The sequence below is a fragment of the Lolium perenne genome, chromosome 6 (assembly GCF_019359855.2).
Source record: "Lolium perenne isolate Kyuss_39 chromosome 6, Kyuss_2.0, whole genome shotgun sequence".
Classification (NCBI taxonomy): Eukaryota; Viridiplantae; Streptophyta; class Magnoliopsida; order Poales; family Poaceae; genus Lolium; species Lolium perenne.
The window spans coordinates 166,249,434-166,275,994 of record NC_067249.2 but is presented as its reverse complement, the minus strand read 5'-3'; the positions used below and the strand labels follow the sequence as shown (position 1 = coordinate 166,275,994).

Sequence of the window (26,561 nt, the reverse complement as noted above, 5' to 3'; positions counted from 1 at the left end):
CCTATCTCCCACCAAGCCATCCAATGCACCCATTTCCCCTCTTCGTTATCTCCCCACCAAAAAGCTTCCATAGAATCTGCCATCGCTTTGCAAAGCTTCTTAGGGATGCTAAACATTGACATCGCATAGACCAGGATAGATTGAATAATAGCTTTAAGCAGTATTTCCTTTCCCCCATAGATAATTTTTTTCTTTCACCCTTCTAGCCTTATAATAACCCTTTCCAGAAGATATAAAAAAAGCTATCTGACCTATCATCCCTAACAAGTGCCGGGAGCCCCAGGTATTTATCAGCAATCAGTGCAAATTTCTGCCCGTTTACCCTGATCCACATTTGGACTGAAAAATATGCTGCACTTTGCTTCACTCACCAACTGTCCTAAGCTTGCACAATATTGGTCAAGTACCAGCGATGTTGCATTAGTCAAATCAGCTTTCATAACGATTAGGGAATCATCACCAAAGAGCAAATGAGAGACCGATTGCAAACCCTGACACCTTCCATACCACGAACTTCCTCTCTACGGGCCACTAGACTTGACAGCCCCTCTGTACAAAGTAAAAATAGATATGGTGAAAGGGGATCACCTTGCCTCAATCCCAAAGACATCTGTCTCTTGATCATTAAATCTCACTTTATATCTAACAGGCCACACACATGCCATAAGCTAATCAACAAACTCTTCCTTAAAACCTCGCCGAGCCATCATTTTTTCCAAAATTTTTTTGAGATGGCTAATCCAACGATGGAGTCTCACAGTCTCACAGTATTTTTTATTCTTAGATTTTTTTTCTGAATTTAAAGATTTTGCAACCCCTCGCAGTAGAATCCAAATGAAAGATAACGAAAGGCCTGCTTAAGAATTCATAATGCAAAGCCTGTTGGAGGCCCATCAAACCAAAACCACAACGGGGAACCACAATATAGACCCTTGGAGGCCACGGACAGCAGCAGCTCCTCCATCTCTGAAACCCTCCAAACCCTCGCCGCCATGGCCAGGAAACCCTCGCCCTCCGCCGCCGCCGCTGAGGCGGCCGACAACGATTCCTTCGTCGCCAGCGCGAAGCCCGCCGAGCTCCTAGAGGCAGCGGCCAACTGCGACGGTGTCCAAGGGCACGCCCTATTCTTCGACGCCCTCGTCCAGCTTATCCCCCCGCGCTTCTACCTCTCCGTCGACGACGAGGATCGCCCCTACTACCAGGGGCTCTCCAAGTCCGCCAAGGCGGCCATGAAGGCTCAGTCCCGCGCCAACATCAAGGCTGCCCGCCGAGCCCGCCTCGACCCCGCTGGGCCGCCTTCCTCCACCCTTGACCTCCTCAAGAAGTCCGTCGCCGACCAAGAGGCAGAGGACCAAGAGGAGGGGGAGGAGCAGGATAAGTCGCAAGACGAAATCCAGGAGACCGGGGACGAGGCAACCACAGAGGGCGACGATGATGGCAACGATGACGATGAGGAGGAAGAGGAGGATGATGGTGAGAAGGAGGAGATGCTGATGGCCCCGGCAGCAGTTGTTTCCGAAGACCGGTCGGTGACTTACGAGGAGCTTCGGGAGCGGCTTCATCGCCGCATCACGGAGCTCCGTGGGAACCGGTGCACCAGGCCGGAGTTCCTGAATAAGCCCCAGAAGGAGAAGAGCAAGAAGGTGAAGGGTTCTAAAGTGAAGACTGGGAAGGACGAGGGTACAAAGCGCAAGCGTGAGGACGCTGATGACGCAGCAGAGGGTAAGGATGGGAAGAAGCACAAGAAGGAGGCCGATGGGAAGGCTCCAGATATCGTGTATGGCAATGTGCTGGTTGATCCAAAGGATGCAAGGCGGAGGAAGAAGAGGAAGATCAAGAACAAGAAGAAGGAGCTGGAGCAGGCTAAGCGGATGCAGAGGGCAAAGGAAGATCCTAAGAAGGCTACCAAGATGGCCTGGGATTTGGCAACAAGACGTGCTGCTGGGGAGAAGGTGCACGATAACCCAACGTTGATTAGGCAGAGCATGAAGAAGGATAAGAAGAGGCAGGAGAAGGCTGCGGAGCAGTGGAAGGACAGGCAGAAGACAGTGGACAGCAAGAGGAAGGAGAAGCAGAATGCACGGACGGAGAACATCCGGGAGCGGGCACAGGAGAAGAAGGCGCGCAAAATTGAGAAGCGTGAGAAGAAGCTTATGCGCCCTGGTTTCGAGGGTCGCAAAGAAGGATATGTCAATAAGTGAGATCTTCATTGGAGGTGATAAGGACCGAGGAGTAATTGTATCTGCTTTATGTTGGCAAGGCTGCATATGTTGATGTTGGTACTCAAAATAGGTATCCCAGTCATGACTGTCATACTTAGTTATAGCTTAAAATTGGAATGTTTGGCAGGCTGTCTAGAAAATATTTTGTGGTGTTCCTTCAGCTTAGATAAAATTTGCAAACAGAAGTTTATGTCTGGGTATTGTTTTCTGAAGCACATGACTGGAAATGTTAATGTTAAATTATGCTTCTGTGGGTGCTGTTTTTTTTTCTTTGACAGTTCTAGCAGTGGCCTGGTCGGTTATGCCAAAGTTTGCATATGATGTTCGATGTATAGGTTTTTTCTGATCTTTGATTGATAAATTAGAATCCGCAGTGCCAACTTCTTATCATGTTATGCATACATTGGATGCCAATCATCTATGAAGCTTGTGTTGTCAAACTTCTTATCTTGTTATGCCTACGTTGAATGCCAATTATCTATGAAGCTTGTGTTGCCATACTTACTAAATCTACCATGTCTGTTTTATCAGCAAATGTGCTGTTGAGTTATAATGCGGTACCCCTTATTAGTTTACTGCAGTGCCACTTGTATTGAAGTCTCTACAGACAAGTGGAATTTATTTTCCTGAAAATACGATTGGGTCTCTTGTGTCCTTCAGTAGATCAGTGCTTCTAGTTCAAGTGGCTCTGTTGGTAATAGGTGTCTCATCAGCTCATGTATTTGGTACTTAATTGGTTGCTATTACACAGATTTAACACCTGTTTTTCGTTTGCTTGAATTCCGTGAGAATATGGATCATGTTATACTGGTTGAGGGAACAGTTTGAATCTTATCTTCCATGCTGCATCTTTTAATGCCTGCTGTAGTCAATCGCAGTGTGACCCAGTTCATACGCCAGGCATGCTAAATCCAGCTAGTTAGATATCTCTGTTAGTGAGTAAATAGTCTACCCTGTTCAGGATGGAGGAAAACTGAAGGAATGCTGTTCCAAAGGAATTAATGCCTTTCTGGCCGTTGGGAACGAAGGAATCTCATCCTACCAATGCTATGTGAAGTTTCGCTAGCCTGCGTTTCATTGGTCATGCTAAGTTATAGCTTGAAATTGGAATGTTTGGCAGGTTGTCTAGAACAGATTTTTTGGTGTTCCTTCATCTGTAATTTCATCATTGAGCTTAGATAAATTGGCACAAAAGTTTATGTTTGGCTTCATTGTTTTCTGTAGCATGAGACTGGAAACGTTAATGTTAAATTATGCTTCAGTGGGTGCTGTATTTTTCCTCCGTTAGTTCTAGCATTGCCTGATAGATTGGTTATGTCAAAGTTATGCATATGATGTTCTGTGACTTTTCACCATGATATGCTTACTCTGGATGCCAGGAATCTATCAACTTTGTTTCTTCAAACTCAAGTAATCTATGATGTCAGTTTTATCGGCAAATATGGTGTTGAGTTCTTAATGCAGTAACCTTGTTAGTACTTTCTGCAGTGCAGATTCTATTGAAATCTAGTGACATGTGGTATTTATTTTCCTGAAAATACGATAGGCCCTCAGCTTATCTATTTTAAACTTCATTGGCTGTTATTACACAGAAGCAGGACATGTTTTTTCATTTCTTTATTTCCATAAGAATCTAGATCACATTATACTGGTGATGGGGAGGGAACTCTTTTAAGCTTAATTTGTCATGCTGCACCTTGTGATCTATGCTGTCTAGCATAGTTAATTTAAGGTTCCCGATGCCAGATCTGTTTTTGGTAGAGGGTTGTCTCGGTTCATACACCATGCAGCTAAATTCAGTTAGTAAGAATTGCAGAATTGGTGCAAGTTCAGCCGAGAGGCTGTCCAATTTCACATAAGGCATGGCATTCTGACGAATTTTGAAGAGTATACAGATGGTTATACCTGATGGTCACTGGCTGAACTTAAGTGTTGAATATGAGCTGCAGGCCGAATTGCCTGGGATGTTGGGGTTGTTTGTTGTCTGAATAAACTTGAATTGAATGTGACTACTTCATTAAGTAACAAATCTGCGGTACAATTTCACGGTTTTTTGGATGTTGAATACTTTCAGAGTATGTGTTCCTGAACAGTCTCTTTCGTGTCTTTTAGATGCTGAGTACGTTTTGAAGGTGTTCCTGAACACAACCTCTCATACCCGTGTTTATTTTGACGTTTTCTCTCAAATCTTATACTGAGATAAGACACCAGCATTATAGATGGAATGATTACTTCGCTCTACTCTTCTCCCGCTTTCATGACTAGTCGTAGTCCGGTTGCTAAAAAGCGCACTACATTTCCAAACCACATTTGTTCCAAAGCAACTTTGACTATTGTTTTTTCTGCAAACACATTAGTCAAAAATAAAATTTAAAACAGACCAACACAAATATAGCAAAAAAATTGAATTATGTTTCATGAAATATGTAATGATATTGTTTTTCTTTTTATGGCAAGTAATGATACTATTGTTTTTCTTTGAGGACTCCTAATATATCAATAAGCACTTGGCCAAGCCTATTTCTAAGGACAGGAATCTATTGACCTACCAAAAAGCACCGCCTCACCCTGTGCTGCATAATGTTCGCACCAGCGGCAGTTCTCGTCAGCCTTGTGAGAGACTTAGTGCCAGAGATTGTGCGAAGGTTCATACCCATTCCCACAGCCATGGCGATACCGTTCTTGCTCGACAATCTTCGTAATGAATATTACTTCAGTTTTTATCTGTAGTGAGGTATCTGGAGCATGCCAGTCAGTGCTGGCTCTAGCGAAGGTGCAGCCTCCGATCTGCATGAAGTTCTTTTCGGAGATCCATTATTGCTAGAGTGCTTCATCCAAACCTTGCGATTTTTGAAGATTCATCTCAACGGTAAGTTGTAATGTTCTGTAGTAGTAGGATACTATCTACTAGCTGTCCCTGATGTCTTGGGGTCGGCTGATCTTCCAGAAAGTATTTGGTATAAAATTCGTTTTACAAATATTCCCTTACCCAAACTACCATTCCACTTTCATTATTTATCTAATTATACAATCTCATTGCAAAACAGTGCGGGAGCTTTTGGGTGCATCCTTTATTTCATAGCAAAACAAGAGTTACATGGAAAAGAATATGAATAGCAATGCTTTTTGGGCTCTTTTGGTCACGAGGAATGAACAACAGCTTGACTTGGTCTCTCTTCCAAACATAACTTCCAACACAACTTCAAATCATGAGACCATCAACTTCGTTATATCACAGATGGTTCATCGAAGAAAGCATGAACTTAACTCTTCATACTCCTTGATAGTATGAGAAGACAAATGACCCAACAACAACACCATTGACAATGAATCGATTATGCAGTCACTTCCGTCGCTTTCAGTGGTAGTGATACTGAAATGACTTACAGCAGTATGACTTGGTATTCCAGAAAATATTTCTAACACACAACTACAAACCCTGAGACCATCAGCAATGCAGTTTCCTTATATCATCGGCTGTCCATGGAAGAAATCATGAACTTAGGGATGCAAGCAGTTTTCTGTCATAATCCCGCTTCTATTTCATTTTGAGATTTCTAGTTCAAATTTTGGTCTCAAATTTCGAACTAAAAATCTGAAAATGAACTAGAAGCAGGATATTGGCAGGACCCCACTTGACACATTACATGAATCAACTCTTCTTACCCTAATAGGAGAAGACAAAGGGCCCAACACCAACACCGTTGATTATGCAGCAGTCATTACACTACTCGCTTGCAGTGGTGCTGGTCTCACTGCACATACTCCCTGCTAATAATTCAGACGTCGTCCACGCATACAAAGTAAGCTTGGATACACAACTCATTATAAAGATAAAAATGGTGATATCTGGTAGATTTAAGTGAAGACAAAAGCACCACAAGAACAATAGCTTCTAACATTGTGCACACAGCTCACAGTAACATGCGACTCATAATTCCAAAGTGACACAATAGACAATACTATAACTTATTCACGTTAGCATTCCGAGAGTCTATCCAAAACCTAGTGTTTACCTCTCCACGGAGCAGCATCGACAGCTCCTCGATGTTGAAAACATTCTAACCAAACTGAATTGAAAGAAGAACATAGTAATCTTCAATTAAGCAGGACCCCGCGGCACTTCCTCATCACTGGATGTCTCAGGTGCAGGTGTACCATCCGCAGCAGATTCTTGTGACACACCCGTTTCCTCAGCAGCAGAATCTTCGAGTTCAAGTGCCTCGGCAGTAGCAGGCTCCTGGGCCTCAGAAACCGCTTCTTCAGCCACACATTCTGCCTGAGGGATTGCATCTCCATTATCTGAGCAGAACCCAAGCTCCTTTTCCAGCGTCTTCCACCCAGACAACATATTATCAGGGAACTTCTTCTTCACCTCGGAAATAACCTGCTTGGCCTCAGCCACCCTGCCTCCCTTTGCCAATCCTTCAACAAACCCCTTCATTGTCTTAAAGTCTGGCACCTTGTGCTTGCTGATGCTTTCCCTAAAAATCTCCAGCGCAGCATCAAAATCTCCATGAGCAGAAAGATACGCCACCATATGCTTATACGTGGCCGCATTCGCCGGGCACCCCTTGTCGCCTAGCGAACGGTACAGCGCCTTGGCATCCTCCACCTTCCCAGCCTTGCAATAGGCCGTCATGAGGAAATTGTAGGTGATGGTGTCCGGCTCCACTCCATCAGCCTCCATTTCCGCAATCACCTGGAGAACACCATCAGGCTTGCCGTCCAGTCCATGGCTCATCGCCCTCACATTATAGGATGCTTGGTCCGGCTTGCATCCGCTCTCCAGCATCTGCTCCCACAAAGCCTTGGCCTCCTCACTCTTCTTCTGCTTATACATGGAATCAATCATCGTGGTGTAGATGGTGATGGTCGGCGGTATACCTTCCTCGCGCATCCGGGCGAGCACTTCGTGCGCCTTCGCGTCGTGGCGAACCATGCAATGGGCCTTCACCAGGATGGCGTAGGAGGCGGCGTTGGGGGTGATCGAGAACTCCTTGGAGAGCTCCTCGAAGAGGACCGGGACGCGACGGTGGCGGCGGCACCGGACGAAGCCCGATAAGAGGGCGTTGAATGGCATTGAGGAGATCGGGGACGCGAGGGACGGCGCGGCGGAGCGGAAGGCGTCGAGGGCCTTCTCGGGGAGCCCCGCGGAGGCGTAGGAGCAGAGGATGGCGGAGAGGTGCGGCTCGGTTGGGGACGCTTGGATGTGGGAGGAGAGGAGCTTCTCGGCGTCGGCGTGCCGCCCGGCGCGGGAGAGGCGGCGCGCGGCGAGGGAGAGCGCGTGGCGCGTGGAGCCGGCGGAGAGGGAGGTGGTGTCGATGGCCTCGAGGAGGGAGATGGAGCGGTCGGCGTCGTACTCCCGGCGGAGGCGCGTCTTGGCGGCCGAGGCCGAGAGCGCGGGCGCGGCGGGAGGTGTGGCCGTGGTGGCGCAGAGCGTGCGGAGGAGCACGCCGTCGCGGCGGCTGCTGCGGCGGCGGAGGAGGGAGGCGAGGGCTGCCATTTCGACTTGGAATTGGATCAGCGAGTTGGGGTTTTGGGTTTTAGGTTTTGTGCGTTCTGTTTCTGTACGGAGCAAGATGAGTCGGCCATTACTGGGCCTATGTTGGGCCGTGCATTCCTTTCGCTAACCCAAGCCCACAACAATCCATCCAGCTCCTGTAAGGCTGTATCCCCGACCGCCCGATCGCACCGCCCTTCGCCTTCACTGCACATCCACCGGCGTTCGCTGCTGCGCCGGCGAACGCGGCCACCGGCGAACGCGCCGCGCCGTGCCCGCCGTAGCGCGCAAGCTTCGCCTCCCCTCTCCCGACCTCAAACTCCCCACCGTCTGCAGAAACCGATGCCGCCAGAGCCGAAACCCTAAACCCTAGAAGCGTCGACCTCCGACTCGAGCTGCGGCCCCATGGACGCGCTCGTCTCGGCGGCGCTCGAGGAGGTGTGCGCGCGGCTCGCGCACGGGCTCCCCGTCCCGGAGCTCTGGCCGGCGCTCCGCGGAGCGTTCGGGGCGGCGGGCCTCCCGCTCGACCCTGCCGTCAAGCGCGTCCTGTGGGCCCGCCTCCTCGCGCTCCCCGTCATCACCCTCGTGGCGGGCGACGGCGACGGGTCCGCTCTCGCGCCTGGAGACCCAGCGGAGAAGGACCTGGAGGCGGCCGAGCGGCGCGGCGTGCGGCTGGTGGCGAGCGAAGCGCTCAGGGGCAATTTCCTTGGGATGTACGACCAGAGGTTCGGCAAGACCAAACTCAGCCCCGTCCAGAAGGGAACGCTGGAGCTTGTCGGGGCAAGCAGGTGCGCTCCGATGTACATTGAGCAATTTGTCATGTGCTTACTCCCTCTTCCCTACTGTTTGTTGTACTACCACATTAATTCATGCCAAGTTACTGTGATCATCCTGTCTATCGATTTAGGAGATTCTGAATGTTGATTCAGTCATCTCACATGTCTCTGGTTATTTTACTTATGGAGATTGGAGGGGATGTTTCGCTGTTTGTGTGTGTGTCCATGGTGTTATTGTTGTCCTTACAGTGTATGAGAAAATGCTCCCACATACATACACACAATTCAAGTGGCATGCTCAGTTCAAACTTCACATGTTACTTTATGCCTTTGCCAGCTAAATAAGTTCCCGGTCCGCATTGGTGCATTGGCTCACTTGGGGACATTTAAAAGGGGTTTAAAGTATGCTTCTTAAGTTTAACCAAGCCAAGTGGGTGTATTGCTTGTGATTTGTTAATACCCTGCAGATGCCTTCGAAAATTGGCACATATTCCATCTGCAGATTACCATACGATAAACGTTCTCCAACACAGTAGCTATTGGCCTTTTATTTCTCTTGTTGGCAATTTCTCCTTTGTTTCCGTAATGCATTTGCAAATAAGCAACCAGATATTATGGATTCAGTAATACCACATGCAATAATCTACATCTTGTTTTTTTTACTTACTTATTGGCGTAGGACTTCTGGTGTAACACAGAATGAGCTATGCGAAACATTTTCCATGAAAGGAAACAACTTCCATTTTATTGTAAAGAGCCTTGCATCACAACGGCTGATAGTTAGACAATCGACCATCATCAAGGTAAAAGACAATGGGGCAGATGGGGAGGAGGCTTCACGGAATAAGCATGTTATCAACACCAATTCGATATATCTGTCCCGATACGCCAAAGACATGAATATGAATTCACACCAAAGGATTGAGATTACAAAGCCAGAATTGCTGGGGACCAATGAAGAGACCAATATAGATGCTTTGCAAGAAGATGGAGCTTTTGGTGTAAATTTCAAGAATGACAAATCTGTTCATGATTATCTTCCAGCAATGGAAGCCATATGTGCCAAACTTGACAATGCCACTGGAAAGGTCAATCATGCTCTTCCTTTTCCCATCTGATACCCTGTTGTATTTTGTTTCTGATTGCACGTTTGGTAACCTGGTGCATTTATTTCCCTGTAGGCTCTTGTTGTGTCAGACATAAAAGTTGATCTAGATTACAGGATGGCATATGGACATAGAGCATGGAGAAATGTAAGTATATGTATTTTGGCTTACTGCATATATACTTTCAGGTTTCCGTCCTTATGGAGTGTTTTGAGATTCTTTCTTCTTCAGGTGTTGCATAGGCTAAGAGATGCACAGCTTGTCGAAGAATTCGATGCTAAAATTGATGATAAGGTGATGCTAATGTTTCCTCATATTTATAGTTATTTTAAGTTATTATTTATGCCATCATTTTAATATTTTTGGGATCATTCTTTTGGTTCCTGGTGCTTCCTATCAAGAGCTAGAATTTGAAGATTTGAGTTGCTAATTAACAAGCCATCTTCATATTGGAAGTCTGTTCTTCATGGTATCTCTTGTAACGCTAGAGTGCTAGACCATACTAGTTACAGTAACCAGCACTATTCCATACCCTTGTTCAGTTCCTGCTGGAAACTTGCATTGTGTTTTAGATCGAAGATGCGATAACCCCAGGTCCCAGGTCTATATTTTATCAAACAAACAGAAGCAGAGCACATAAGGTGGTGGAGCTGTGACCTCCAGAGCCAAGACATTACCATCCAATTGAAAGACAGGAAAGACAGACTAGACACCACCACGACAGCAGATACAATCGTGGATAGACAACTTGGTTATACATATGTAAAAATAACAAAAACCATGGATAGACAACTATGAACTCATCATTGTAGCTTGACTATGAGTTGACTTAATGATAAGAAAAACACTATATGTGGCGTAAGACATTACAGCATATTCAGCTGCAATGTTTCACTTCTGTTGTGAACCAACTAGCTAGACTCTTTTCAGGTCGTTCGCTGTTTACGCCTGTTGAAGAAATTTGATCCAGTAGAGTTTCGACCAAAAAGTACAATCCCCGACTACAAAATTGGCCAGAAACGCCAGGCAACTGATCAAGTTATGGAGCTTCCGTTAGATTACTGTATATACGATATGATCAAAGCTCAAGGGTCAAAAGGTATAACTCTTGTTGAGGTACTTCTCTGAACTTTCCAATGGTGCATCACGGTGCGCTATATATCTTCAGAGCATTGATACTGTCTTTTTCATTTCTTCTCATTGCAGTACTATTCTGCTTCATTTCTAGTTATACATATACATGTTCTCCACCTGCTTTTCTCTGATAGTTGAATACCTGAGTCTTGTTAGTACTTAAACGGATTGAAATATCGACATATCTGTTGTTTTAGCAACTACTCAATTAATTTAGCAACTTGGTGGCATCAATAAATTCCGGTTTCAAGATAGGACAGCTCCTGAAAACGATTTTTTTTACCATGAAAACTATTTTTTGCAATCTACTTTGGTTTAAACTTAATTTTTTGATGTGCTATAACAGATTTGATAGTGTTTGTCCACTTGAATATCTTTTTCAATACTATATGGTGCAATGATAGTAAAATCAAATCCCCATAATCCATATTCAAGGAAGTGAGACTTCCAGCGTTAATAATTGTAGTCGTTCAGCATCCGCACTATTAGCTATACAATTTGTGTAGGAGCCTTTAGATTTATCCGATGCTAGTTTGCTATCCACAACGGTTAAATTTTTTAGTCGTAGTGTCATAGAACACTCTTGGCAGGTTTTGTAGTATACCTGGATATGATGGGTGTCTTAATGTTTTTTTAGCAGGCTTATTTGTGGCTCGTACTTGTGCTCATACACGGTAGCAAAACTTTTTTTCTCGTTTCTAACTGCATGGACCAAGCAAATATATTTATTTAAATTTCATTATTGCCCAACTTAAATAACAGGTGATCTTTACTCTTTAAATGGTATAACATTCTTGGTAATGCAATATCCATTTGATTATCTGAGCATAGCTCCATGCCGCAAAACATCCTTGCAATATGAACCCAACAATGTGTTGGTGTTGAATATGTAGGGTAGCTTTGGTACACATGTTATGTAATTTAAATAAATACAGATTAGCATTGCTTATCACATCTACTGTGGCATCTTAGTTTTTAAATTTCTTGAATTAGTAACACATGTTCTGATATAACATCCATTTAGCTTGGCAAGCGTCTTGGGCACAAGAATTCAGGAAAGCTGCATAAACGAGTGTCATCCATGCGCCAAAGATTCAACTTGACTTGGGATGCTGAAGTTTTAGATAAGACATCCCAGTACCGAGTTTGGACTAAAAAAGACTTCTTGCTCTACAAATCTGGTAGTGCTCTGCAAAGTCTCGAGGGGCTCCCAGATGACCATGCCAATCGTTCCGATTTGCTGTCGCTAGTTCCATCTAGAGGATTGGATTCTGATAGCCCGCACAATGACCTTGTTGTTAATAACAATCTCTTGTTTGAAGAGGAATGCCATGATGAACCAGTTGGACATTACCTCCAAAGCAACGATGAAGCTTGTGTTGGAGTCTCCCAACTAGTTAAACAAGGTAAAGTAATCTAAATTTTCTGCTGCTAAGTGCTAACTGTGTATTCTCCAAGACTTTGCTTGGGAACTGCAAGCTTCCATAAGAGCTTGTGTTATTTGACTATTTGTGACGTGCTACTGTCTAAAACTTGATAACTCATAGATCCAACAAAATCATCTGCACGGGTTCCCAAATTTATCGCATATGTTCAAGGCATATACTTTGTGAACAGTCTGCAATCTCCATTCACTAAATACCATGGAATCTGCTGATATTTAAAACAGGCTCTCCCCTATATTTTTCAGATAGTTTTGATCTTTTATTTATGACAACATTTGCAACATTTAGGCAATCCCCCCTAATAAGGTCCCCACTCAACATTCAGCTCACTGATGATCAGGATTTGACTTGAATGCTTTCTTCAGCCAAACTCATTTTTAACGAACCTTTTTTTCATGGAAGCTTCCGCTTCTGCAACTTGGGCCATGTGAACGCTCAGGAAAGCTGATCTTTTTGGGAGTGGATTCTATTTTTTACCATCTAATTTTCCATTTGTGACAACAATTACCCCTTTAGCAGCAATTCATCCTGCTTAACCCATTGAGTGAAACTCGTGACAGATTTTACCCCTTTTAAATTTTGAAGTTCTCTGTCAAGTAGGACCCAGTCACAAGGTCTACGTGGCGTGTCAATGCGTGTTTCTCCAGTTCCGTTTCCCGATCAATTGTAACCCTGAAAAGGTTTGTTGGCACAATTAGTACTTGCTTCCAAAGTAAGGTAGTCTTTTCCTCGTGTTCGATTCAAACACTAGGCGTTTATGATTACTTTTTTCCTTTGGCGCTACTGGACCTGTTTCCCCAGAAAACAATATATAGGAAATTAGAGCTATGGAGGCAGGCTTTGGAATCCACGGGGTTTATACTTTAGACTTAGTAGGACCAAGACCGAGTTATATGAGGTGCGACTTTAGTGGTGTTGGGTGCGAAGAGGGAAAGATTAGTGTAGAAGGACAAATAGTTCCTAAGAGGGGCTCCTTCCGGTACTTTGGATCAATGCTGCAACCTGCAAAGCAGTGGCGATATCGACAAGGATGTTTGCCACAGGATCAAGGCAGGGTGGGTGAAATGGCGGCAAGCATCTGGAATCCTATGTGACAAGGTACCACAAAAACTAAAAGGTAAGGTTTTATAGGACGGCGATCAGACCGGCAATGCTATATGGAGCGGACTGTTGGTCCACTAAAAGGCAGCACATCTAACAAATGAGTGTCGCAGAGATGCCAATGCTACTGTGGATGTGCGGCCACACAAGAAAGGACAGAATTCGGAACAAGGGTAGGGGTGGCACCGAGTAAAGAGAAGCTAGTCCAACACCGACTAAGGGGGTTTGTACATATATTGTGGCCTCCAGAAGCACCAGTTAACAGTGGGATTCTAAAGGGTGGGGAAAATACTAAGAGGAGCAGCAGGCGACCAAATCTGACATGGGACGAGACGGTAAAAAGGGACTTGAGGTGGAATGTACCTAGAGATTTGGCTCTTGATATGACTGCATGGAAAACAGCAATCCATGTGCCAGGATCTTTAGCTTACTCGTACCAGGTTTACTCTTCTCTCTCTTTCTCTTTTTGGTTGCCATACGTTTCTGTTGGGTTTCATATCTAGCCTATCCCAACTTGCTGGGACAAAGGCTTTGATGTTGTTGTTGAATACGCCCCCGACGTGGCACGCAACATAGACCACACTTCGATAATTTAATACTCACTCTGTTCCAAAAAACTTGTCGGAGTCTTGTCTAGATACGGGTGTAGGAAATTCTGGCACAGGGTTCACTAAATAGGGTAAGTAGGATGAATTGGAGCTGAATGGGGAAATTGTTGTCACAAACGGGCAACTAGGAGGTAAATGTATTCCCTAGTTTGAGCTTATGGCCCTTCTTTTTCGAAAGAAACCTTTTCCTTCTTTCTTACAGAATGAAGGATCATTTTAGAACCCCCTCATTAGCTGACTAGACAGTATGTATTTTTTTTTTTTTGCTCTGACCCCCCGCCCCTTCTTGTAATATCTTTCCTCTTAATAAAATCTATCTACTGTCAGGGCCTCCCCTACAGTTTTCAGGTAAAAAAAAGTATTTTGCCAATCTTGATTTCGCGAACTATTTTCTGTTTTGACTTATCTGTAGCCCTTTTTTGCATGTACTTTCTGCATTGTTTTTTTAAGGCGTGGTTTGATTAAGAATGGTCTTCTTCAATTCTGACCATTTATTTCTTTTAAAGAATAATATTTTGTATTAACAGTAGAATCCTGATCACAGCAAAGCACTTTCAAATTCGCATCTATTGCTACCACTTTTCTGCCAGCCAACCTATATATATACTGAATAAATGTTTGTGGAAAATTATGAATTTGAATTTCAAAATACACGGGGACCTTACTAAAATGATTAAATTGCGCAAAACCACACGTTCTGGTCATATATGTTGTAGAGAGAAAATGCTGGTCACTTCAATTTAGATAATCCACATGTTTTATCTTCTCTTTTAGATAAACTTGCTTTGGGTCGGAAGAAGAGGCAGAGGTGCCCCCCTTCAACTTCTGATGATCGGCGGCAAAGAAGGATTCTACATATGTTGAAGGTTGCCTGCTAAGTATTCGTCAATCATTTTTTTTTTCCATGCGAAGCATCTGTTAAAATACAAATGTGTTGTACATAACTGTCATTTTACCTCTCCAAGAGCTTGATCTGTGGCATGAAGTTTTTTCGAGAAAACGCAATTCCGTTGCGTTTCATTTCATTGAATTGTCGATCTGTTGCATGAAGTTACTCTTGCTCTTGACTTGATGCACTTAATAGGAGTGTTAATATTGTCTGGATCCCTTTTTCTTCATGTGGTATTAGGATGGTCGCATGACCTCTACTATGTCATGATTCGATGAAAAGCAACATAAATTTACAATAAAACGAGAAAAAAGTGAACATGTAGGGTGGGTAATAACTAATAAGCCAAAATGACCTACATGAACACCATCCCATTAGATTATGTCTGTTCGTAGATTGTGGCCTCAATATTTCTTACTGTTATGCTTCTATCTACTCCCTCCGGTCAGAATAAATTGACGCGGAGTTAAAGCAAGGTTAGCCTGTACGTGTATCTAGAGCCGCGTCGATTAAATCCGGCCAGAGGTAGTAGACAGTATAGTTCTATGGTGCTAGTACAAGGCTAATATCCTCTTTGTTCTTTACAATGTTTCATGTTTATCATTTGTTTATTCATTTTTATTGCTTTAATTTGTAATAAATGAGGTGCTTATAGTTTATCTTAGTCAGACTTGCAACGAGTAACACCATTTTTCTTTTCTTTTGTGTGTATATGCACGGTCATGTTCATGCGTGTTGACCGTGCACCCCTGCATACCTGATTGCATTTCGTTGTTCTGTAACACCCTTTTCTCCTTTTCCTTTGCAGAAAAAGAAATTTGTACTAAAGGTGGAGTTACATAAATGGTTAGAGAGACTTGAAAAGGAAAATGGAAAAATGATGGATAGGAAGACATTGGCTCGCACTTTGAATAAGCTTCAGCAAGAGGGCAGCTGTAAATGTATCAAAGTTAGTGTCCCGTTGGTTACAAACTATACGCGCAGTCGTCTCATTGATGTCATTCTGCATTCTTCTGTTGGGGAATTGTCACCGGTACTTGTGGATCAAATTAGGACCAGACAACGGAACTTCGATACTGAAATTCGTTCTGGTGCAGCAGCTAAATTGAAGCAAAATCAACATAAGACAGCCATACCTGGTCTCAGGATTTCACGCAGGGTTAAAGATAACAAACCATTAATATTAGAAGCTATGCATGCCAATGGATTTATTGGTGCGAAAATGATTCGGGCAAAGCTGTTCCATAAATTTCTATGGGTATATGTCAGTGGTTTGCCAAGTTGCTGCATGCCATTTGATTATTCCAAAGAAGGGCATCATGACAAGGACCTTAATCAATCATGTCTGTTATTTTCGATGGCAGCAGCTATAAATGAAATGCCTGTTGAACTATTTCTACAAGTTGTGGGATCAGCGAAGAAGATCGATAACATGATAAGTAAAGTGCTTTCAGAAATTCCAACCAAGGAATACAACCAGCTCATGGATACTCATGCGAAGGGCCGACTTTCACGTTTAATAAATATATTAGATAAGCTCAAGGTAGTGTTCTTTCTCTTTGATGTTTGTAGTTAACATTGCGAGAATCTAGAAAACTTAGGTGAGGAGAATACAAAGATGAAGCTCTTTTAGGTTGATATTTGCCTGCTGCATATTCTTATTTAGCAAAGTCAGGTTCATGATTACTGTGCAATTTAGATTTGTAATGACCCAGTTCTGCACTTTTGTGGCTATGTTTGCTAGTTGCTCCAACTTGCAAAAGAACCTGTAGATGAGTGGGGTGTACCATCAGATGCTGTGCCTACACATGCAATGGAGCTCAGGCCTTACATTGAAGAACCTATACGAAGAATTCTTCCATCATCCCATGTTAATTTGAATCATCGACCGAAAATTCGGCATGATTTTGTGCTTTCAAAGCAGGAGTTTGTTGATGCTTACTGGGAAACACTAGAGTACTGCTATTTAACAGCTGGCTTGGCTGAACCATTAAGTGCCTTTCCTGGCTGTTCTGTACCTGAGGTTTGTCATCATTGCTATACATCGTTGCAATATTATCTCATAGTAGTAACATTGTACTGTTGGGTTACCTGTGGCCATTTTAAATGTTCATTTGCTTTTATCCTCAACAAAAATGCTCCTCCTCATTTGAATGTGCAATGTTGTCTTATTTGTTAGTTTTGTTGCCTTCCAGTTTTACCTTCTATATACGATCTCAGTATCATACTACCTCGATCCCAAAATAAGTGACTCAGCTTTGTCTATATACGGATGCATCTGGATGCATTTCAGTGTGTAGATACATCAGTATCTAGAAAAGTTGAGTCGCTTATTTTGGGACGGAGGGAATATTTATCAGCCCTTGTTGCTGTTAACTGCTGCGTTGCTGCTGCCCAACTCTAGTTGGCGTCAGAGCTGTTTAACCTGCTTTCCAAGATATTGATATTGTCATACTTATTTGTGCTTTCTAATTCTTTGCTTGTACTTTCTTCTTGACCATATACATTGTCACCTGCAAGCATTTTAATGATTGCCTTTTTTTTCCCCCCAATATCCAATCTGGAAACCCACCATTATCTACTGGAAACAATGTTGTATACTTGTATGACAACTGGCATCGGCTATTTTTTTTAGTTTATTGAGTTCTATAGCATACCCTGTTTCATGCAGGTTTCTCATCCTCGTTCATGGAGTTCTCGTAGATTGATGACTACTGAACAACGGCTGGAGTTACAAAAGCGTATTATGAGTATCAGTGAGGAAGGGAGAATTCCTTTCAAAGATTGTCTTGGAATTGCAAGAGAGCTGAATCTCTCTGTAGAACAGGTATCTTTTTGAAATTTCCCTCCATCTTCGTCCAGTGATCTGCAGGACCAGTCTGATTAGTAATTGACCTTGTTCTGCACTTGCATATTATCTAACTTTGTGCTAGTGCTTTTCTATAACTCTGTGTTTTTGGGCATTCCCTTATGGACGAAAAGAGGCAAACTTTAATTAGAAATTAACTTAATAAAAAGGGCAGCCTGGTGCACGAAGCTCCCACTTTGCGCGGGGTCCAGGGAAGGGTCACCAGTCTGATTAGAAATTAACTTAATCCCAGTGGAAAATTAAAATGAAGGGCCAAAACAAAACCATACAAGATAAACTGAACCTCAGATTAACATGGGTCTGCCTAGCCAACTCTCCATGTTTTGTATCCAGAAAAAGATGTCACACATTTGTCTAGATTTGCATGTAGATACACTAAAATGCGTCTACATGTGTATCTAGATAAATTTGCGACATCCTTTCTTGCCGGAGGGAGTATTATAAACTTGGATTTGAAATGGAGACCCAATGCAATTACAAGTTGATTGGAATTGAGCTTACAGTTCAACTTTCTCTTCGGGTGCTAAATAATCTTTAGATAACAAATGGATCACCATCCAAATCCAAATCATATTTGGATGCCATGGAAATGGGATCACGCATATGGTCGAGTGGCTATGCCATGGATACTCTCTAGAGGATTTTGTGGAAATGGAGACCCAATTCAATTCCAAGTTGAAATGGAATTAAGCTTACAATTCTGCTCTCTTTGGTTGCTAAAGAATTTGTAGATAACAAATGGGTCACCATCCAAATCCAAATCATAGTTGGATGCCAGGGAAATGGGATCACACATGTGGTCGAGTGGCTATGCCGTGGATGCTCTCTAGTGGCAGCAGAGGAGCTAGTGGGAGCTACCTGGCAGTTGAGGCTGTGAGCATTTGCCACCTGAGCCGAAGACTGGGAGTAGGAAGAAACAGTTGAAGACGGCGGATGTACTTGAGATCTCGCTACCGAGGCCGGGGCTGTGGAGGTTGCTTGGGCACAGGGGCTGACTTGCGGGCGGTAGTGGAGGTTGACAAGGGCAAGGTGCCAGAGATGAGGTGAAGTGTAGGCGACCTTCGACAAAGCAGCTCATGCACTTGATTCCAAAGAATTCAGTGTTATGGCTCAGTAGTCAGTACTGTCGGAGGCCTTCCCCACCTTCCCAATTCCGCCCCCAATTCTTACACTGGAACATTCAGAAGACTTGATTTCCGTTTCTGGATTCCAAGTGTAGTTCTAACATCCTTACAGGGTGTAATACAATATGGATGGATCTCATATAACTAGAGTGTATATGTTTAACAAGCTAGCATACCTCAGGGCCTTTTGATTCGACAGGATGCTACCAGTGGAGTTTGACTCCGCGTAAAAAAATCATAACTAGGTAGGCTTGCTTGTTACACTGCACTGTTGGTTGGACATACGGAAGGCCCCCCTTTCAACTTTTCCTGGCTCCGTCCCTGCATAGAATTAGTGGTATTAATGAACCACTGAAAGTCATGCAGCAATTGCAGCATATCTCCAACACAGGCCAACCTTAATTTCATTTTCATGGCTTTCTTCACATATGTCCATGAATCTGGAAGTAATATTATCTGTAATAGCACAATACGTAGGATTTTGCTACAGTATAAATATCCAACTTGCTAATCGCCTAATAGGTGTACGTATCCGTGTCTAGATAAGCTGTGCTCATAAAATTTGAAGATTATATTGGCAGGAAGGCAATTTTCTTGCATGCAGCCTTCAGTTTCAGTTAGTAATAGTATGTTTATTTGCTTATCCTACTGTAGTCGCTACCTGCTTGTTTCGGTAGTTATGATTTTCTAAAACACCACATTACTAGGCTGATTATTTCGTTATCCTAGTTAAAATACCGCTATGTATGATTTGTTTCGCCTATATTTCCTATTCAGTATTTCTGACTCGAAGAATTTTTTTCTGTTGATGTAGGTGCTCTGTGTTTCGTCCTCTCAGAATAGACAGCCCAGATTTCCTGCTACACAAAAGCAGCAGGGAGCTAGTTCTGGATCGATCAGTCAGAAAAGGAAAAGATCCTCTGATAAGGTTACCCTAAGGTTTATTAAACAAAAAGTTCAAGCTAGTGGATCCACTGGAAAGATATCAGCCCAATCTACCCAGGATGATGAAGTACCACGGAGCACTTCTGCATCATCCACTGGTAGACAATTCCAGTGGACATATGAGTCTAACAGGTATAATTTCATGCTGCATCCACTATAGACCTTACTACTGGAGCTAAACAATGTTTTCCATGATGCTGGAGCCTGATTGGATATTATTATCTGCAGAAAACTGCTGATGATATACACTAGATTTTGTGCGGCACGTGGACCCAAATGTTATTGGAACTCTGTCTCTGGTCTTCCAGCTGCACCACATACATGTCGTAAAAGGATGGCATACTTAAATAAAAACATAAATGTAAGAAAAGCTGTAGTGAGAATCTGTAGCCTTCTCAGAGAGGAAAGGAGGTCAAAAGTGAGCGAAGGCCATTCACATATTTCAAATTCTAGCCATGGGAACTGTGAAGATTCAGATTCTGAGATAGTCAATTGGGATTATTTCGAAGATCCAGAAATAAAAAATGCACTTGATGAAGTCCTTGAATTCATTCGAGTAGAAAAGTTGAACCAGACAGGGGAAGTTGGGCCTAATAATGCAAAGAGTAATAGTGATAATAATGTCAATGAGGAAATTCCAAGTGGGCAGGAAGAGCTGGTAAGTAATTGTCTATTAACCTCGATCGCTAACCTATGTCTTGTTTATTACCAATCTCACCTTAAATTAATCAGGTTGTGCAAGGTGCAACAAGTACAAGCGCTGCAGTTCCAGAAGCTGGATCACATGAACATGCTATGTTGTCTAGACATTCAAATGCAACCCATCCAAGTAAAAGCGTCGACGTACCATGCATATCTCATGAAAAGGTCATTAAGGTCAACAGAGATGGATGCAAATCATTAGCTGTTGCAAATGCGATAGAGCTTCTGAAGTTGGTTTTTCTCAGCACATCATCAGGATCAGAAGTACAAGCTTCATTAACTGCAACCCTCCAGCTTTATTCAGAGAGTGAAATAGTCACTGCCTTTTCTTTTCTCAATGAGAAGAAGTTCACGGTCAGTATTTGCTAACTTATGCAGTTAAGCTACCATTGAATATCCAGTATTCAGGCTGTAAGTGGGCCTGTCCGTGGGATACCGCTACTTGACCACGTCTGTCTGCCAGACCAGGCGGGATGCCGCTTGCTGCACTTTAATTTTCTTGATATTAAGCGGCGTCCAATCGGCCCACTTTAACCCGCTAAGTGGTTTTACATCAGCGCACAGGAAACGTCAAACATTTAGGGGACAAGGAACACAACCACCGTTGTCCCATCAGGAAAGAAGGAGGAGAGGAACTCACCATCGCCGGGGGCTAGGGGCGCAGGTGTAGGGCGGCCGCACCGCGTGGGTGGCATCAGCCAGGTCGACGGCCGTGAAGCATGGAGACGGCCGTGGAGGTGCGTGAAGGGGGCATCGGCTGCTCCCCACGGATCTCGCTGGAGACAAACTGCTCGGGATCCAGGCGGCAGGAGAAGAGGACCTGAGGGGGGAGCGGAGGGATGCGGGGACTGCAGCGGTGGGGCAGTTCCTTGGGGGCATGGCGTCCGCCTCCATCGCCATGGAAAGGGTGCAGCGCGGGGGCGACGGTAGCGGGCGTACCGCTACTATCCGCCAGGATTCTGTTCGTGTCCGTGGGTGTACGGTTAGTGACTTGAGTGGAATTTGGCTGGCGGCGCCGTGGGCAGCCCGCTCCCACCTACAGGACTATCCAGTATCTAGTATTCGTCAGTGTGCTGAATCCAGCTCAGCTCTTTTGCTTCATTACCTCTGAAACCTATACGCTTTCCCTCATTTTGCTGGGAGAAAGCTATCCTTACAGTCGTACTTAGAAATAACAATTTCATAGGATTCAAAATTTGCTAATGATGGTTTGCAATCACAAGAATTATACTTTATCTGAAGCATGTCCTACCACAAACCACCATTAGGAATAACTTCATAACCAAGTAACCAACATGTACAAATATAAGCTTTCGGTGGGGGGACTTCATGGATGTACATGTCATGTTCTGATGTTGATAACTGGAAATTCATTCTGAAGCCGAAATCTGAATATTGTGTGATTGCCTGCCTGGCCATTGTCTGAATTTATTCATGTGGTGATCAGTGCTGCACACACTTATGTTTATGTTATGTACTTTGAAGTTCAGCCTTTACTGTCCCCGCGGTTTAAGCACCTGACTTTACAGTGGAGCTATTTTGAATAAACTTTTTTCTTAACATGCGGAAAGGATGATTGGTCTATTCAGCATCTTCACCGCCATTAATATAAGGAATGATAGGGCTCCTTTAGTTCAGTAATGAGCTCGAGCAGGCAGATTGATTTAAGTGTAATTTGTGATTTAGGACATCAGTTATTTTTGTATTGTTGTTCATACTCTCTCCCAATTTGTACCATTGTTCATAATTCTCCCTGCATTTTGCAGGTTAGTGGAAATGGAACAAAGCCATACACCCTTTCACGAAAATTCTTCTTGAAGGCTTCTCATTCACCCTTTCCATTTGGTTCAGGAAAAAAGGCTTCTGAATTTTCTAAATGGCTTATAAGGCAGCAAAAGAACATTATGGATGGTAGATTTTATTTATATCCAGATGTAGAATGTGGGGAAATTGTTTCTCTCTTTTCTCTGGTTTTGTCAGGAGAGTTATCCGTTTCACCTTCCTTGCCAAGCGAAGGAGTTGGTGACGCTGATGGGCCTAATATCTCTAGTTATTTGGTTGAAGATACCAGTGGACTGAATGATGGCACTCACAAACGAAAGGCTGATATGGTGGAACAGGAAAGCGGTACGGCTAAGAAACACAAGCCTTCTTATCGTCGCGAGAAAGGTTTCCCTGGTATCCAAGTTGCTCTGAATCAAGAGAGAATTCAAACAAGCGATCTCACACAAGTGTTACATGATAAGGAGTGCCTTATTTTTAGTTCAGCCAGGGAAATGAGTAGAAATGATGGTCATTCCCAGGCCGAAAGCCACAATATGTTACTGCATTTGAATAACTCCAGTTCATGTCGGCGTATGTTGTCTGAATCTCAGTTGGAAAACTCTTATAATGGATGGCCTTGGGATGCTATGAAAACATATGCTGACCAGTTACAACCATCATCTTGTAATCAAAATGAATCATGCATATTGTCTTCTGATCTGTTCAGAAATGCATTTTGTATTATTCATCGAGGTGGAGAAGGAGGAGTTAATTTGACTGAATTGTCACAGGAACTGCATCCATTAGGTACTTACTGTTCTCATGAATAAGCATTTGCGTGAACTTGGTTGTTTCATGAGGTACAATCTTTGTTTTTCATAGGTAAATTTCATTTCTCCTTGATCTTATGCACTGCAGGCACACGGTTAATCAATGTGATTGTTCATACCCTCAAGAGATTTCATCTGGCTATGGAGGTAAAGCTGTAAACATGTGTACAGTAGACTCGTTGTGTAGTTCTTTGTCTACATATATATTTGACACCTAGTTGTGAATTGTGACTATTTCCACTGTCCATGTTCTGGTATAATCGTGTATTACCCATGTACACTTTGTTTCTTTATATTATAGAAATGTGTAGAGGTAACAACATAGTTGTAGACGTTGATGATCTACCAGAAAATAAATAAAAAAGAACACAGGGAGTATATATCTGCTCAATGCATGTGAGAAAATGTAGCACCTTGTACATGCTAGGCACTTCAGCTGTGGTAAGATGGAGAAAAGCCAAGTGCAGACCATGTGGTGTTTACCTTTGTTTTTAAGGATTTTAGTGGTTCTATGTACTCAGCTGATCTTCCTCAGACAATGGGACTGTTCACCCTTTGATGTATGTGTTTCCCTTTTTTGAGATGAAGCCTCGAGTTGTCGGAGCAATGCATTACTTTGTAAATTAGAAGCTGTCCACGGTTTCTGTTATTTCACCCTGTTTATTCACATGGGAGTCACCATGTGTGCTCAATTGCTTTGTAGGTCAATGCGTATGATGGTTTCCGGATCGTTGACTCATTACATAAGTCAAAGTATTATATAAGCACACTTGCAGAATACAGCCATTGCAGCTGTCCAGGAGCTCCAGCTTCTCAAGTAGCGGAGACTGGCGGCACCGAAAATGTACTGAAAGGGAACCATTCCATGTCTAGCAAGCAGGGGACTGTCAAAATGCTTGGTGATGGGCACACTGTCACAGTTCTTAGTGTTCAAAGCAAGCCAAACTCATCTCATATGTGTAGCCAAAATCTGGGAGATAAGGAAACAATGTCTACTCCAGAAGATATCAGGGAGAGTGATTGCTGCCATGCTTGTGAAAGGCATATTTATCACCCTATATTACCATGGATAAATGGCGATGGCAGCATGAATAGCACTGTGTATGAAGGTTTAACTCGTCGAATTATTGGCTATGTGATGCAGTTCCCAGGAATAGTAGAGGTGCGCATCTATTTTTTTTTCCATTTATATCTGCTTGTTATGCACTTCGAAAGTTTTGTGTACCACTAGTAACTAGTAAGTTGTGAATTCTTGGATCAGCATAAAGTATTTTTTCATGATTTTGGATTATTGACCAAGCACCGTGTTATTAAAATCCACAACTCGTTTTACTTTACACAATCCAAACACCTTAACTTGTAAACCTAATAACCCTATTCTAGCAGCTTTCAAATGGTTTTGCAAAATCAAACCCTGCTTTACAAAAAACATACTCCTAATACACGAGATCCAAACTACTCCCCCCGATCCATATAAGTGTCGCTATCATGGATCGGAGGGAGTACTTTGTTGTGCCTGTACTGTTCTGAGGAAAAATCCAGAGTGCATGTGGTTGCACCTGCAACCGTTTTTAAAGGGTGACACTCGGTACACTTTCAAAAAAAAATCACTTATTCTTTGCCTTCCTGTTTGCTTTATTGTTCACCTATCTTTGTTGGTATTGGGATTATAGAATTTTGATCTCATGTGTTGTTGTGTCAGGAGGATATTATCCATCAGATGGAAGTGTTGAATCCTCAGGTACGGTACCCTACTTTGTCTATTTGTGCCAGTATCATCGATATTTGAATGATCACGGTTAATGACAGTGAGATACTCTTTGCCTCATTACATTTCCTTCATAATTTTGCAGACATGCAGGACCTTGTTGGAAAAGCTGACACTTGATAGACACCTCTATGTTCGGGTGTGCGAAACACCTGTGCCTACGGGTCCCACCATATTGCAGAGTCTTTTCAGTCAGGGCACCCGTACAGAACCAACCAAGCGTAGAAGGCGTTACTTCGCTAACCCATCAAGTACATTCATGTTGTAAGAGTAACTCAGTTTGGGCTCAAAGTTGTGTTAAATGTTCCTTGTCCGTTTGTGTGAAATGTACTGCCAACGTGTTCTTCCCCATCTGTGGGCTGCACCGTGCATTTTCCATACGGTGTAATGCTGGGCAGTTGCTCCGCTATTGGTCAATATATGATTCTTTTTCTTACATTATGTGATGTAGCATGTGTATCTGCATTAGGACTTCAGTAAAAGCATACAGATCGCCTACACATACGAGAACATCTGAGGATGATACCGAGACGGCCAGCAAGGAAATACAACGAAGTCTTTGGGTACTCTTGTGCTTGTCACTGCCCCTTGTCACATCTTACTATTGAGATGCGCCCTGCTACATTGGTGGCTGCAGTTTGTTCTCAAGGGTTCGACAGCTGAAACAATTCAGCTACATTGGTGGCTGCAGTTTGTTCTCAAGGGTTCGACAGATGTAGGGTTGGACTAAGATTTGAGATTTAGATTGAGTGTGTGCTTCTCTATCATCCATATGGGATTCAAGGCGTCCCTCTCTCTAGCTACAAACTATTGAGTTGTATTCAAGGCACTCTTTGAAGGATTAGTCTCTCCGGTGTGTGATTCTTTTTTTAAGGTAAAAAGTGGGAAACTCCCATTGCAGTTTTTATTAATATATAAATAATATTTACATCAAAAAAACAAAGAAAGAAAGAAGAAGAAATAAAAAAAAAGCCTCACATCTCAGACCAACCACCTAAACTTGTGATTGCAACCATTCTTTGAAAGTTTGTGCATGTTTTTTCTTCATCCTGTGTTCTACCATTCTTAGCTTTTCAACATATATTGCTTTCCAACTATGAAAAGTAGGCCTTTGGTTCTTGAAATTTTTGTTGTTTCTAACTATCCAAATACTCCTGGCGGCTAAAATGACGATTTCCATCGAAAAAGATAGCTTCAGTTTGTCTTGGATGTCATATAATGAATCTAGAACAGAGATTCCTAACTCTTTGTGGACAGATGAAGTCCCAACAATTGTCGGCAAAAGGACAAGACCAAACAGATGAACCAAGGTTTCTTCCTGATTACATTGAAGAGTGGCACACAAGCAAGATGGCAAAATGAAAATTTTCCTGCCAAACAAGTTCCTTGTGTTAAGACTATCATGCAGTAAAAGCCAAAAGAAGAATTTTGTTTAGCCTGACATGAAGAGTTCCAAAGCCAGGAAATCATCTGAGGAGCAGGCTGATGTCCAACCATAATCTTATAAGCATGCTGAGATAAAAAATCACTGTTTCCCCAGATATAACTCCAGGTATCCTGATTACCAAGTTGGACCTTAATAGAAGCATTGTCACAGATTTCTTCCATTTGTTCAAATTCTTGAAAATCTTGAAGAGAAAGAGGCAAATGGAATAGGTCTTGCAAGAATTCTGTGTGGATCACTTGTTCCACAGCGAGATCAGTCCTTTTAGAAAAATAGACAAGGTGGGGGAGCTGCAGATGCAAACAAGAGAACCCATAAAAATGTTGTCTTT

The 26,561-nt window shown here is 43.1% G+C and overlaps 3 protein-coding genes across 3 annotated transcripts; 2 read left to right on the top strand and 1 right to left on the bottom strand.

The window, feature by feature from the left end:
* Positions 1-944: 944 nt before the first annotated feature.
* On the top strand, positions 945-2,492 carry LOC127307010 (uncharacterized). Its single transcript, XM_051337706.2, has one exon. The coding sequence runs from the start codon at positions 993-995 to the stop codon at positions 2,199-2,201; it is 1,209 nt and encodes a 402-aa protein (XP_051193666.1). The 5' UTR covers positions 945-992; the 3' UTR covers positions 2,202-2,492.
* A 3,601-nt stretch (positions 2,493-6,093) lies between these two features.
* LOC127307011 (small ribosomal subunit protein mL103 (rPPR7)-like) lies at positions 6,094-7,758 on the bottom strand. The gene has a single exon (XM_051337707.1). The coding sequence runs from the start codon at positions 7,726-7,728 to the stop codon at positions 6,325-6,327; it is 1,404 nt and encodes a 467-aa protein (XP_051193667.1). The 5' UTR covers positions 7,729-7,758; the 3' UTR covers positions 6,094-6,324.
* Positions 7,759-7,911: 153 nt separating this feature from the next.
* Positions 7,912-25,222, top strand: LOC127307012 (uncharacterized). Its single transcript, XM_051337708.1, has 18 exons — positions 7,912-8,513; positions 9,181-9,589; positions 9,683-9,754; positions 9,839-9,901; positions 10,538-10,723; positions 11,766-12,147; positions 14,670-14,761; positions 15,593-16,327; positions 16,529-16,807; positions 17,456-17,611; positions 19,592-19,854; positions 19,951-20,380; positions 20,455-20,778; positions 22,191-22,995; positions 23,107-23,165; positions 23,722-24,180; positions 24,721-24,759; positions 24,872-25,222. Exons 1-18 carry the CDS (start codon positions 8,131-8,133, stop codon positions 25,052-25,054), a joined length of 5,319 nt encoding a protein of 1,772 aa, XP_051193668.1. The 5' UTR covers positions 7,912-8,130; the 3' UTR covers positions 25,055-25,222.
* Positions 25,223-26,561: the final 1,339 nt, after the last annotated feature.

Excerpts from the sequence above, each read along its gene's own strand:
- LOC127307012 (XM_051337708.1), top strand. The coding sequence starts at position 8,131 with ATGGACGCGCTCGTCTCGGCGGCGCTCGAGGAGGTGTGCGCGCGGCTC. Across the intron at positions 9,755-9,838 it reads GACATAGAGCATGGAGAAAT|GTGTTGCATAGGCTAAGAGA; the intron begins GTAAGTATATGT and ends TTTCTTCTTCAG. Across the intron at positions 9,902-10,537 it reads ATGCTAAAATTGATGATAAG|GTCGTTCGCTGTTTACGCCT; the intron begins GTGATGCTAATG and ends GACTCTTTTCAG.
- LOC127307011 (XM_051337707.1), bottom strand. The coding sequence starts at position 7,728 with ATGGCAGCCCTCGCCTCCCTCCTCCGCCGCCGCAGCAGCCGCCGCGAC.
- LOC127307010 (XM_051337706.2), top strand. The coding sequence starts at position 993 with ATGGCCAGGAAACCCTCGCCCTCCGCCGCCGCCGCTGAGGCGGCCGAC.